A 14,145-nucleotide genomic window follows, 5' to 3' on the forward strand; every position below is an offset into this window, starting at 1 on the left:
GTATGTAAGCATCTAGCATGGTCTTCCCAGTACCTGTGTCCCCCCTTCTCTTCTATAGAAAATCGACTGCAAACAGTTCTTCATATTTGGTTAATGTCTACACCTTGGTGATTATTTCTAATCTGGCTTCTCAAATTCATCTATGCAGCTGAAATCCTTGCTCAGGTTCTTGTCTTCTCCAGTCTCAGTGTGGTAGTCTCTTCTGTGATGAGAAATGCAACTTTTCAAACCAAAACCCACTGGTTTGACCCTGCTGCTGTAGATCTGTTGAGTATCTCCACTGGCTCTGTCTTTTAACCCGAGTAGTTTGATAGGATTTTCAAGGTCCTTTGTAGCATATCTCTGCTCTTACTCTCTGTTGACACGATCACTCCAACCTCTGATAGGCTAAGGATAATGATTTTCAAACAAACACAGTAAGCTATTCTCAGAAACATCTAAAACCAAATCACATTTTTTCTATTTTAAACTTGTGTGATGTGTGCTGCGAAAAAAAAACCACCTCAAAACTGGCTAAAATAACCAGTCTTTGGAGAATTGCTGAGCATCCTGGTGAAGATGCTTCCAATTTCTGTACTCCCTCAATGGTCAGCTGCTGGATGAAATTACTGCATCATTTTATACTTAAATTGTAATTGTTTTCTATTCTGTCTGTTGAGAAACTGGAATCTCTGATGATCTATAGTAAGGTTTCCTATGCTAACAGTCTAGAGAAATACAAGTAACAGTAAAATATAGATAAAACTGTAATTTATACTTTTTTCCCTTTAGATAATGGATCTCAAATATTAGTGTCTGGAGACATGAATGATACATACCTTTGAGACACTATTTTAATATAATTTTGTGAGCAGTGTGCTCTGAGTTACTGAAAAGCATTAAAGAGCTTTTCAATATTATATATTTGGAAATGTGACAAGTTGTCAGAAGTGGCATGAGAACTAAAGGAAATCCACATCCCCAGATGTGTGTGCAACCCTTCCCAACATTTATTAAAATACCTTCACAAAATTTATATCAGTAAGCTACATATTTGAATTCTTTGCAGATCCCCAAAATATTGTGTATCTTTTTAACAAGCACACTGAACCTGGAATATTAACTGGATCAGTAAAGTAAACAATAGCAAGTTATTTAGACTTAGAATTATTCCAACAGAGAAACCTACAGTATCTCAACAATATATTTTGCATACAAAAATACAATTGATAAAATGAACAAAAATACTGAGAAGGAAAATACAGTCTTTTATTTACAGTCAAGGGTTCCTTAAGAATTTAGTTTAAAAATAAATACTCCATTCCACTACAATAACTTTTACAAAGTTAATCATGTGCACATCTTGTTTTTTGAGAAAATTAAACTTTCAGATACATAGTAGAAACACACACACACATATAATTACAATGCAAAGGAGAAGCACCTGAATCTATTTAGCTTTTTTTTTAAAGATGTTTATAACATATTTAGTTAAGAACTACCCAAAATAGTTTGATTCCTGAAAAATAAAAAAAACCTAAACTGTACTAATATTCCATTATTTTTGCTGTATATTTTGTGGGATGAAAAATACAAAGTTGAGATCAACTCAAATGACAACAAATATATGACTGCTGAGTTTATGTGTGAACATGCAAGCAAAACTATGATTTTACTAAAGAAAATCCCATATGGACACGAGAGACTTAAACCCTGTTACATCTGTGAAGCTTGCTAGGTACACAGAGAACATTAATAGCATTGCGAGAGAACTTGCCCTTTTGCTACATCTTCAGAGAGAAGTTAACCTGCCAAAGAGACCTGTATTTTGATGGCTTTGAGTCATATGGAGAGAAGAGGGGGAACAGTACCAACAACAACATTCAGAAGTGCAAGTATTCAACTCAAAATGATTGCAAAAGAAACCAAAAAAATTTTCAAAATAATTAAAGTTGAAAATCATACTATAATCCTACTAAAAACAGTTTCCAGAAGCCAGCTCTGATTCTTCCCCAGATTTTTCCTTCTATAACTTCTGAATATGGCAAAGCTTTCAGCTTGTACAGAGAGTTTAGCTTGTACAGCTGAGTGCAATGACAGGGGCAGCTTTTCTTTTTGAGGGTGATATGCCCCAAAAATTAAAGTGTCATTAAAATAAATGCATATTATTTTTTTTTTTAAATCTGTTTCTCCTGGGCAACCTATTGTCAGTCATCAGATGGGCATTCAGAACTTTGCTGAGAGCTCCTACAAGTATATTTACCAACTCTCCATAATGTCTTTATGCAATCCCATCTGACATGGAACATGAGTTTTCTCTTCCTTTGCAACAGGTATCATTGATATTTCAAAACCAGTGCAATATGACAAGAACGCGTTTCATTTGATGTAGCTTTTCTGAACTTGGCACCTAAAAATCCATTAAATTTCCCTCTCAGGTCTCTCCCTTTTCTGAGCTATATGCAGGCGAAACAGTGTTGTTCAGGCTACAGTAGTGGTAAGTGGAGCTGTTGTGCATGCACAGATTATTTGACTTGACTAATGCTCCAGCCCCTACAGAAGGTTGCCCAAAACAAGCTGAATTGATCATCTAATATAATATAATATAATCTTTTAATTAAAACCAACAAACAAACCCAAACACATTGATAGAAAGTTACATGAGGATGGACTTAATCAAATGAAAATCCACTAGAAAGAAACAGTGAACTTTATATTTCAATGGCACTTTTAACCAACATCTTCATTTTAGGTACATTACTGAGTCTTTTTACTTGGCCTCTGGATAAGTGATGGAAAAGATGTATAAAACATAATGCCAGAACACTCGGATACATCTCCCGTATCACACATAATTCTGGTCTGGAATCGAGCAGAAGTTGATTATGGAACTAAATGCTCAAGTTCTGCCTCCTACTCAGAGACACAGGTTTTCTTGACATAAAATAAGAGAAATGCATGAAAGCACTGTATTGATTGTCTAACTCTTTGAAAGGGAGTTGTGTTCAGCTTAGGTGAATTGTGAAGGTTCAACTCGCGTGCAGTAAAGCCATGTAAGTCTCTATTGTGGTTTAGAAGTTAATCGACCTCTCTGCACCTGATAGTTGAGTTTTCCTTGGATCTTTAGCAGCCAGTTTGGTAACTACATGACCGCTTTTAATAAAAGAAGGAGAGTGGGGAATTATATGAATTGCTGAGGAAAACCGGTGATAGAGGAGAAGTTCCCCATGCCAGTTTGCTAAATTTGAACACTACAGGGAAACTTTAAGGAGTGAGATTCATATGTCTGAACCTTCTAATTTCTTCACAGCCCTTCTGAAACACACTGGACTGTAACACAAAATGAATAACTGAATGAAAAAGAATCAGAAAAAAAGTATCATTTTTATGTGAAATTTAAAGACATCAGTTTTATTCCTTCAACTTTCTGTCAGATATGAAAGAAGTCTAGACTAGAGCTGTGACCTTGTTTCATTTTGATTCGTTACAGAACGGTATCTTCCCCCCTAAAATCTAGAAGATACCCACACCACAAAAACCCATTCTAATAAAGAGAAAGAAACAAGAATTATAAGACGATGACCATGGCTTTTATCCAGGTTATAGTCATTAGCTGCTAATGGCAATATATTCCTTAAACTACTTTACAACTAAGAAATAAGCACCAGGTGCTATACTATATATATATATATATACACATATATATATATATCTATATGTTAATTTCCTGACTATTGATGCTCCAAGCAGTAGGAAATAGTGCTGTATTCTTTAATCTCTACACAGTTTCTGCAGTTTCTGTAACATACTGTCTGTGGATAGTTGCTCAGGATGAACATTTGCCCAGCTACAATGGGATGTATTTACAGCATGCCACATGAGAAAGTAAAAATACTGAACTACAAGCTCGGTCCCCCTGGGAGAAGCCAGAGAGAAAATGTACCATTTAAAGTTTTTGAATGCATAATTCACAGACTGACAAAAATCAGCTTGTTGAAGATTCAGAAAAAGATCAACCAGTGAACAGATAGTACAGCTCCCCTTTCTAAAGCCACTTGAGCGTAACCTATGAGGATGCTGTGTGTTAGAGTCAATATAGTGCATGTATCTCAGACTGTGTCAGTACTCTTTAGAACCTGGAGCTTACCAGATACATTACAGTTGAATAGGTATCACAAGAACATCCCACCTGCCATCTTGAGGATTATTTTATGCCCCAGTTAACTTCTAATTGTGGTGAAGACAATAGTTATCAGTGATGACAGAATTTGGCCCCATTATTTAGCCCCAGGCTACAACTGCTAGTTTCTGATTAGGAAAGCCTGAGAACTCGGATGGCACGGCAGCTAAACTCTTCTTACCTCTGGGAAAACGTGAAGGTTCCTGGCAGGACAGCACTAGGAAACCTGGAATTCAACTGCCTGTTGGGACTCTCTTAATGGACCTCTCGTTCAACAGTGTTTGTAGTCAACATTTTAGTAGTTGCAGCACAATAAAAGAGTAAGAATGTATAAGTGATTCTGTTCATATTAAATAAATACAAGAACACAGGCGCAGAATGAAGTTCACATATGAATGCAGAATTTCTGAAATCTGTAGAACCTAATTAAAGAATACATAAAACTATATAAATTTTCTGCTATTTTGGAAGAGTCTACCAGCTTTTACTTTAATCTGGAAATATAAAGATGATCTCTTTCCCTTTTGAAAATGTATGGCTGTTGCCAGTATTTTCCAGTCTCCCTTCCAGGAGTCCCTGGGGCAATGGTGGCTCAGGCAACTCAACTGCAGTGTAACTCCAGAGAATCCGTACTTTTAGGAATTGATGGCTAAAGCAAAGGTGCTGTGCCAACAGCCTCATTCTCCATCCTCCAAAAGCTCCCAGAGTTCCAAAACCTTTTGAGGCTGCTCCTACCACAGAAAAGAAATCCATGTCCCATACTGGGATATTTCAGGAGAATTTTCATAACAGGATTCTAAAAGAGATTTTATTCAGTCCCATGACCTCATAATGTCCTCTACAGGTATTTTTTACTGTGTGAGCCAGAGGAATACTTACCTAAATAAAACTACTTGCATATATAAGCACTATTAGCCTCTATAAAAAGCTTTGTATTACCTCAAGACTGTTGAAGACAAAATTGAGGTGACAAAGTATGAAATGAAATTTACAAGACATATCTAATGAAAATAAAATAAAATTGGTGCCTTTAATTTACTCTAAGATGACAACTGGCAAAAACAAACCACAGGAAACACAATGCTGTTCTACATTATGGGAAAACTTACGCTACTTGATAACGTACTCCCAGGAAGGTGGTGCATTCTGGGTTTAAGTTATCAGTTCAGCTTTTTCACTTCATTGCTTCTTAAAACAAATGTTCTCTTTTACCCAGTGCTTACAGTTTACACAGAGGCCCTAATTTAAAGCTTGAATTCTATGAGGTATCGCATTAAGATCATTTAAAGCCAGTTGAAGCTTGCCAAATTTACTGAAAACATAGAGTTTAGGTGTACATTTTCAAGTGGAAAAAAACTAACATCCATTTTAGTAATGTTTCTAAGAATATTTTTTGAATTGAAAATAATTGTAAAAAAAACCAAACCAACAAACCAAGAAAGGAAAGTTCTTGCAGGCATTTTGAAAAAAAATAATTTGCAAACCCAACTATTATTGAAAAGTTACACCAATTTTGCTTGCACAACTTTTGAACTTTAGATCTCTAAAAAAATTGCATAAAATTGTTACGGTTCAAACACCAAAACATCAAAAGCAGTGGAAATATTTCGTAATAATATTAACAGGTCATATCTAATATTTCACTAAAAGGAGAGACCATTATTTAAATTTTGCATCACATTACCTGGACCCAAGAGAAATTCCCTTGCATATGCTCAAACCTTTGACAAATACTAAGGAACTTGGATTTCTGTGATTCTGTGACTTCACATTGTGCAATCTAAAACACCAATTTTCTCAGACCTAGCTTAGGAATCTCTAAAACAATGTTGAATTTCACAGCATATAAATTTGCTACCTTTTAAATACCACAAAATGCATCAGACAGATACTAATTACTTAATCATTTGTAATACAAGTGTTTATAATTTGACAATGGTTTCCTGCATTATGTTGTTCTACACCACACTGTTTGTGATATTTTAAATTTAAAACCACAACAAAGAGCTCTTCTAGCTTGGATAAGAATATTCCAATAGAGCTGAAGAAAAAAATACTTTATTAGGTCTTTTGACATTCCTACATTTTTCTGTCTAGAGGAACTATTTGAACTGGTGAGCCAATGGATACAGGACACCACTTAGGTACATCTGAACTGAATCCAATAAGCTGTATTAGACTACACAAACCTTCCAGAAAGATGTTGCATCCCGACTTGAATGTGTCAGAAAATGAAGAAACCACAACTATCTTTGCTAACGTCTTCCAGTGGTTAACTAACCTCATTACTAACAGTTTGGAATTTATTGCTAATTTTAATTTATCTGGTTCTAATTTTTATACTGTATTTATTATATTTTCTTATGCTGGCTCAAGGAATCATTTAGTTCCTAGTATTTTCTCTCTTTGGAAGAACTTATTGAATATAATCAAGTTACCTCTTAACTTTCTTTTTTATTTTCTTTACATTTATGTGCAAACACATAGGCTTATCTTCAAAAGAAGAATGCCAAAGAGAACTCTCCAGACTGCAAATCCTGAAATTCACTAACTGGCATTGATAAATTCTAAAGGTGTTGAAAAAGGAAAGGGGAAAAGGGAAAGGAGTGAGATCCATAACAATATTGAACAAGATTAGACAAGGCCAAGAATGAGCAAAACCTGGGTGGATATGATTTTCTGAAGTTATAAACTTAGACTGGTGCCTAAACACATATTAAGGAGGTAGATTTTCAAATCTATGTCAATGCTGTAATGAGATGAATATTTCTAACTTGTCTGGGTCTTTCTGAAATTCCACATCCACACAAGATTAAGGCATCCATTCTTAAGATATTGACCTGAAGCAATGAAGAAATAGTATTACTAAATAAATAAAGACAGTCTTCCACTGTGCCATATTCATATGCTAAGAAAGAAATTGTTAACAATTAACAGGAAAATAAGGGCAATAAGTACCCTGTACATCATATGGAAAATGAAATATTTTATCATGTGTCATGTAGTAAAAAATTAGACTGGTCAGAGATAACCTGGCTGTTTGTATCTGGTTGGAGGAAATATCCTCAGTAATTCAGAAAGGTTGAAATCCTGTGTAAACTTTATCCTTCCTAGAACCGCTTAATGTATTAAATTATTTTTTTCTTTGCTTTCTGAATATTCCATCCATTCTACTTTGTTTTTCTATATGTACAGAAACTGAATATCATACAGTTTCTATTTTTCTACAAAAAAATTCCTAAGTTAAATATGAAAGAATAATATTAAATCATACATTTACAATCCTATAATAAAACACATAATAAAACATTTACATGGGTTAGTCATGGCAAAACACCTGGGTAGTTTTCATAGATTAATAAAAACACAATGAAAATATAATTTATATTGTCAAAATATCTCAAAGACACTAAAAGGTCTTCCATTTTAAAATCATTAAGTGGTAACATAAATAAGGTAAAGAGCACTTCACAAATTATTGATATTTACTAATCTAAACTGAATTTTTCCTAATAATTTGATTTATAAATCAGTAATGTATATTATTTTCCTGGGTAATAAGCACCTACTGAGTAATACACATTTTAATAGTGCTTTACTTTACAGACTTTGAGAAGCTTGGCAATAAAATTGTTGAAAACAAAATGAAAACCATGAAAAAAACCTCTTACGCCACATCTACTTTGTGGTCACAGAAGTGATTTCTGTGTGGCGTAGAAGCATTTTAAATTATATATCCCAGAAAGTTTTAACTGTCTAGCTATTGCTGCTTGGCTTAATTTAGTCCACTCTTTACTTTTACTTCCTTGACAGCAATATAGACATGTACCAGAGACTTCTCTCCATTTCATCTTTTTATTTTTTTTCTTTTCTCTTCTCCTATTTTTCCCCCCAAACTAGAAAGCTCAGGGTAAAGTCAGGCACCAAAGTTAACGTAAGCTTAAAAGATAATTTTTGTTGACACTTGGTGACCCCAAGATGAATGCTGGTTGATGCCCACTTGTTAGGTCTGTAGTGTCTAAACACTTCATAACTAAACAGCTTACATAGATATGTTGTATCTGTTAATATAACATTTTAGTGAAGGTCAGCAGGTGCACAATTGCCACTTCAATTACTGTCTGAAGACATTTCTGGGTATTACTATGGGTGTAAGTGTGATATTTAGCTGGTGAAATCCATCTAAGAGTCTTAAAGTCTTGATTAAGAGAGTGAATCAAATAGTCTGGGTGAATTTTTTTTTTTTTTTAACTTAAAAATAGTTTAACTAGTAGTAGAGGATTTAAGTCACGGGTGAAGCTGGAATCAGAATCTCTGTCTTGAGAGGAAGATCACTACAACTGAAAGTGAGGAAGAAACAATGTCTCTGTGCTATATAAGTTTTTGAATCTTCTGAAAAAATAGCCCAAATTCTTAAAACTTTGGCAAATTGATAATCTGAAAAAAGAATTACAAATCTGATGAAGGAATGGTTTACATTATTAATTTTAATTTTAATCCCTTTTTATATACATTTTTCATCATGTGAAAATGAAAAGTGAACTTGAACTGAAAACTCAAAACTTCACATTTAGAAAATTTGAAACAGGGTATTTCAATAATGGAAAAACTTTTTTCCATAATAGGTTTCTAATGAGAATTTTCAAGACTAATCCTTTTTCACAAACAGTGCTACTCTTGTTGATTAATATTTCAAGTAAAACATTTCATTGAAAAACTCCTGATCAAGTCAAATGGCAATATACACTATCTTCATGAAAATCGTATCAAAACTCAACACTTGTTTGCTTAAACACTCATCAGAATTGCCCTGCTTGCTGTTGTTCTTTGGCTTTTATAAACATTATTGCTCCTTTTGTTCATCACTAATAATATTGGAAACAAATGTACTTTACCTATTTGGTGGAAGACAGAAAACTTACATCTTTGGAATTTACTTCTCTGCAATGGGAATAGTCAAACAACAAATCAGATTATTTTTGCTGGTATATTACTGACTGTTTTCATAAGAATTATGCTTACAAATCTTCAGTGAATCTGCAGCAGCTAGAAACTAAAACATACAAGGGAGTCTTGATTCCCTTGTTTTTATCTATGAGAGAATGAGAGAGAGATTCGTTTAAGAAACCTACAATATATGAAATCTTCAAGTAAATTCATGAATGGGGGTCTCCACAACCGCTGTTTTCCTTAATAAGTGTACATTTCCAGGGGTGACCTTGCCTTAGGTTTCATCACAATTTCTCTATCTAAGTTGCTGTATGGATGTCTGTCTCACATATTCTTTCCAGCTTCTAAGCAAAGCACTAATACCTTGCCCCTATTACCTTTTCCTACTTTTTTGCTTCACCTAATTTCTATTATTTCTGAATTTCCTGCACCTAATTTCTCTTTGTAACCAACTTCAGACACTGTTGGCAGAAAGAAGGGGATTTCTCTCTTACAGACAGCAAGCAGAAGCGTATTTTCTTGTTTGTTGTTCCTATTTATAGGCTGTTACCTACTTGTATTTAAAAATCACTTTTCTGTTTTACCTTATATTAACTTCTGCTTCAAGATCTCTTCTTCTCAGAATCTAAATCCCTAAAATGCAGCAAGGTAATGGTGGGTATTCTGTAGTTTTTTTTCAAGCTCTGCTACTTTACGGGCAATGGTTATAATGTTACAGGAGGACAGTGAGACTCTCTTATTTCTTCCTCAAGTTTTACTTATTAGATTTTATATCTACCTATACCTATATCGATACTGATATAGATATGTAAGTTAGACATTCTTCATACAAATATAGGGGGACAAGAGCAGATTGCATAATGTATTTTAGAGTGAGATATTCACTCTTAAAAGAAAGTTTTCAATAGAATTGAAAGCCAGAGATTTAATGGCAAATGTTTAAGTTCATGGGAACATATTGTATTTCAGTTCAATGAATAATGACTAATAATACCATCATTTCATGGAATTGATATTTTCAATATATACTGAAATAAAAATATACATTTTTATAATTTTTTTTTAAGCTCAAAATTTAGGAAATGTTAGGTTAAAACCATAAAAATAATGAATCAGTTATGCCATCAATCACAAAACTAAAGAATTAGAAGCTATTAATTTTCATGTGCAAAATATTGTTTCCATTTCAATGTATGGCATAAGCTGAAGCTTCTATAAAAATATTTATAGTAAAATACAGCATAAATCTATACTTACATTTAATCAGTTTTAGAAAGATGCATCCAATAGTTAGACACTGTAAAATTATGTAGAATCAGTCAATTTTGCCTCAGTTACTGCTGGAGTAACAAAAATTACGATGTAGTAAGTCTTTTATGAGCTGAATAGCATATTTGCTCTCATCTACACAAAGCCCTGTAAATAACCTACAGGTTGTTAGTCATTACTTAACTCAGCATCCTAAATGCTCATTTTAGCTCTTCCGTATTAATGCGTTACGCACAGAGTACTTTGAAGAACCATTAACAACCAGATGCATTTTAAGCAATGTAAGGAAGAGTTACAGAAAATAACTTTGACTTCCCATGTAAAAACCTTCTTAGAATTCCCTCCAATAAATGTACAAACCCCTCTGAAGGAACTCAGAAGTCTTTAGTGGATTGTCTTGGAACACATCAGCAAAGCAGAATTCAGTATCTAACATAAGGTGCTCCCTGGGCCATGTCTGTAGTAAAGCATCATGCAAGGTACAAAGTCACACTATCATTTTCGTTTTTTTTTTTCTTTCAGTTGGTAGTCACATTGGCTTCCTTCTGACGCAGTCTTTCTTTCTGTTAAGGAAAAAGAAAGAGTTTCACTATCATTCTTGTGTATAATTTTCCATCTCCTCTCAAGTTGCTCTAAGCATTTGGTCTAGAAGACTGAGAAGTACTAAACAAGTCACAGTAGAGTTTTCTTTAATTAAAAAAAAAAATAATCATGTCTGGAGCCCTCAAGGAAGGCTCAAAACCAGTTCATTACTTACTGTGTAAAAACTGAGCTTGCTTTAGCTATGCACTTGCCAAATACTGTGTATCTTTAAAAATACGCAGCTCTGTGAAGACCAGTACAGCTAGAGAAAACCAGATACATTTCAAATTCATGTGAATCTGATACCTTCTCTTGCCTGGAATGGTTTCTGCTGACTTAAAGGCTCTAATTTAGCATTAGCTAAACTATGTTGTTTAAAGACCTCTTCCCAAGCAAGTGTAGTCATTCATACCTCTGCCGCCTGTCCTGCAACTGATATGCTCTGCTGGGAATGGAAATAATATACTGATTCCTTCATGTACACTTCCTTCCTTAGTCTCTTGCTTCCTACAGTTTGAGAAATGCTGATCTAACCTACGTGCCTTGCACACAGACAAAAAAGGTTTTATCTATAGTGTAAATTATTAGTCCTCTTTTTGTGTTGTTATCACAATACCTGGGAAACAGCAAGGAACAAAATGGGGATTTAATCCCTTTTACCATTATTCCACAGAGCAAAAAAGATTTTGTAAGGTTTTGAAAAAAACGACACTCAGCCGTTGGACAAATATATATGCAGTAAGCCTCAATGCACTATGGAGCATGGAAGAAAAGACAAGAAACTTCAGTGGAAGGGGGAAGAAACCAGAAAAGCAGCTCTTATCACATTTTGTTATCTAAAATAGTGCTTAGGTACAAGTAAACAAAGTTTTAAACTTAACTGTTGGACTACCATAGGGCACAAGATTAAAGATTTCTCCTTGAGAAGAAAATCACTCCGCTACATTCAAACTAAGCATATACTATGTCACCCTTCAACAGCAGCACAAACCCACCATCATTCTGAGCAAAAACAGTGTCACAGAAACTCTTCTGAATGTCACACTGAGAAATACTCATACCAGGCTAGCTGTAGGATTGATTTTCTTTGTTTCAACTTTCTTCTCTGCTGTTAACTTGCTTACTGATTGCTGAGCCACTTTAATTCTGAAACAAAATACACAGAAAATACATTGTTAAATTCAAAGAAATTAAACATGTTCTGATCCTGCTTGGTATATACTCTATCTTTGAGAACCATCACCACTAACTTTTTAGGCATATTAGCCCAACAAACTGCTATTACTATTCAAAGACACTTAATAAAATATCAAAAGCAGATCAAAGTACATTTTATATAGAGAAAATCAAAAGCAAAAGGACAGACTGCCTGTATTGTTCACTGAAATTGTCACCAGGCAAACAATTTCTCTGCTCTTGCAGGATCTGGGTTTTATGGAGTATCAGGGTTTTACGGTGTCTCCTTCCCACCAAAAAAGCTGCAGTATCAAGGCAAGAAGATACTCTTCTGAAAAAAACAAAAGCTAGCTGGCTCACTCTGTTGTATATACAGAACGTGCTATTTTATTAGGCCATCTGCCAGTCTACACTTGATATTTCCTCAGAAAACCTTGAGATGAAAGCACCTGCCAGTTATTCCTTAATGTTTTCCCTGTTGCTTTACATGGAATTGACTGACCAACCTGACTGATGTGGTAATAGCTGGAGAGGCAAACTAGAAGGGGTTCTTGTCTAGGGGTAGTTAAACCTGTCTTGTCTGCAGCTACAGACCAGTCTACTGAAAGCACTATTGAGATAAGGAGAAAGAAGAACACAGATCTGATTCCCCTGTTTCTTGCCTTTTGCTCTTAGGATTGTGCATAGGGAACCCCAGTTTCTGAGGGAGGAGTTCAACACAAAGAACCCAATCAAGAAGTTTAATCAGGAGAAAAATCAGAAACAGAATTTAATGAAAAGGACTTGATTCTCCTCTTCCAGAGAGAGGAAAGGGCAGGGGAAATTATGTGCTAAACAGCGATGAAAAGGAAAGAATTTTTTGGCACTCCTAAGAAAGGATCTGCCCAGCTATCAGTGCCTTTAAAATGCTGATGCTATAAACACCTACTTTACAATACTATATGAAAAATGCAGAGGGAAAGAAGTTGCGAGTGACTTTTTACAAGCAAGGAGAACTCAGCAAACCAATTTTCACTAATGCACACCAAATCAGTCTTTTACTAGAAACAACACATTTCTTGGCACTCTTCAACTGAAAAATTCTATTTTCTTCTCTTATTTAATTTTTTCAGCTGCCAGATATAAGTGCTATGGCTAGTCAAGAAGTATTTAAAATACCATGTCCAGTTCAAACCACTTTAGACACACTCAATTTTTGAGGAATTCTGGAAGAAAAGCAAAAAGGAAAGTGGATTATAGCTGCACTTACTGATGTGTACTTCCTTACTCAACACTATCAGCAAAATAGATTCTTTTAAAAATATAGAACATGTTATTGTGTTTATCAACGCTCAGTGTTGGAAACTAAAATTCCTTCTGTGAGCTATGCATTTTAGAAGCATCTACTGGGTAGTTATTGGTGGTGCTTAAGAAACTCACTTTCTAGTGCTTAAGAACAGGAGGAAACTGTTACAGTACTTTCAACTGAACTTACTTTCAACACAGTTTAGCTACAACATTGATGGAAAGTGTAAGTATACCCTCAAATACATAAATATAGAATTATTATTCTGTACATTTTAAAATATATCTGAAGTCTTTTAAAAACTTAATTAGTATTCTACATTTCTGCAGGTAAACTAAGAGGCAACGTACTATTCTATCTTTTTACAATTTTGTTAATCAGTACTTTAATACTTAATGATGGATGATAGCACGCACTGGACAGCAAGCTATTCCTCACAGCTACAAAGTTCATGCAAAGATGATGATGTATTTCAACTGATGGTATTCAGGTTCAGCAGAAACACACCAAGGTATCAGCTTCTAAATTCTTCCCTATTTTGAGCACATTTTCATCCCACTCACATTCTCTTTGGCCTTAGGAGTATTTCCCAAACACTTGAAAAATGTTTTTATTATTAAAAATCATGGCATGTAAATATATATATATATAAATAGTTATAAATATAAATAATTGTAAATTATGGGATTATAAATGTTTAGACTTAAAAAGAAAATTATGCCTG

At 34.4% G+C, this 14,145-nt stretch overlaps 1 protein-coding gene across 1 annotated transcript in view; it reads right to left on the reverse strand.

The window, feature by feature from the left end:
• Positions 1-393: 393 nt before the first annotated feature.
• Positions 394-14,145, reverse strand: part of FMN1 (formin 1) — a 149,233-nt gene continuing 135,481 nt past the window's right edge. The window contains exons 16-17 of the mRNA XM_080395884.1: positions 12,022-12,106; positions 394-10,941 (exon numbers count right to left, since the gene is read on the reverse strand). Of these exons, the coding sequence (XP_080252010.1) occupies positions 10,897-10,941; positions 12,022-12,106 (130 nt within the window). The 3' untranslated portion in view covers positions 394-10,896. The remainder of the gene's footprint in view (positions 10,942-12,021; positions 12,107-14,145) is intronic.

Source organism: Falco punctatus (genome assembly GCF_963210335.1).
Source record: "Falco punctatus genome assembly, chromosome: 7".
Taxonomy (NCBI): Eukaryota; Metazoa; Chordata; class Aves; order Falconiformes; family Falconidae; genus Falco; species Falco punctatus.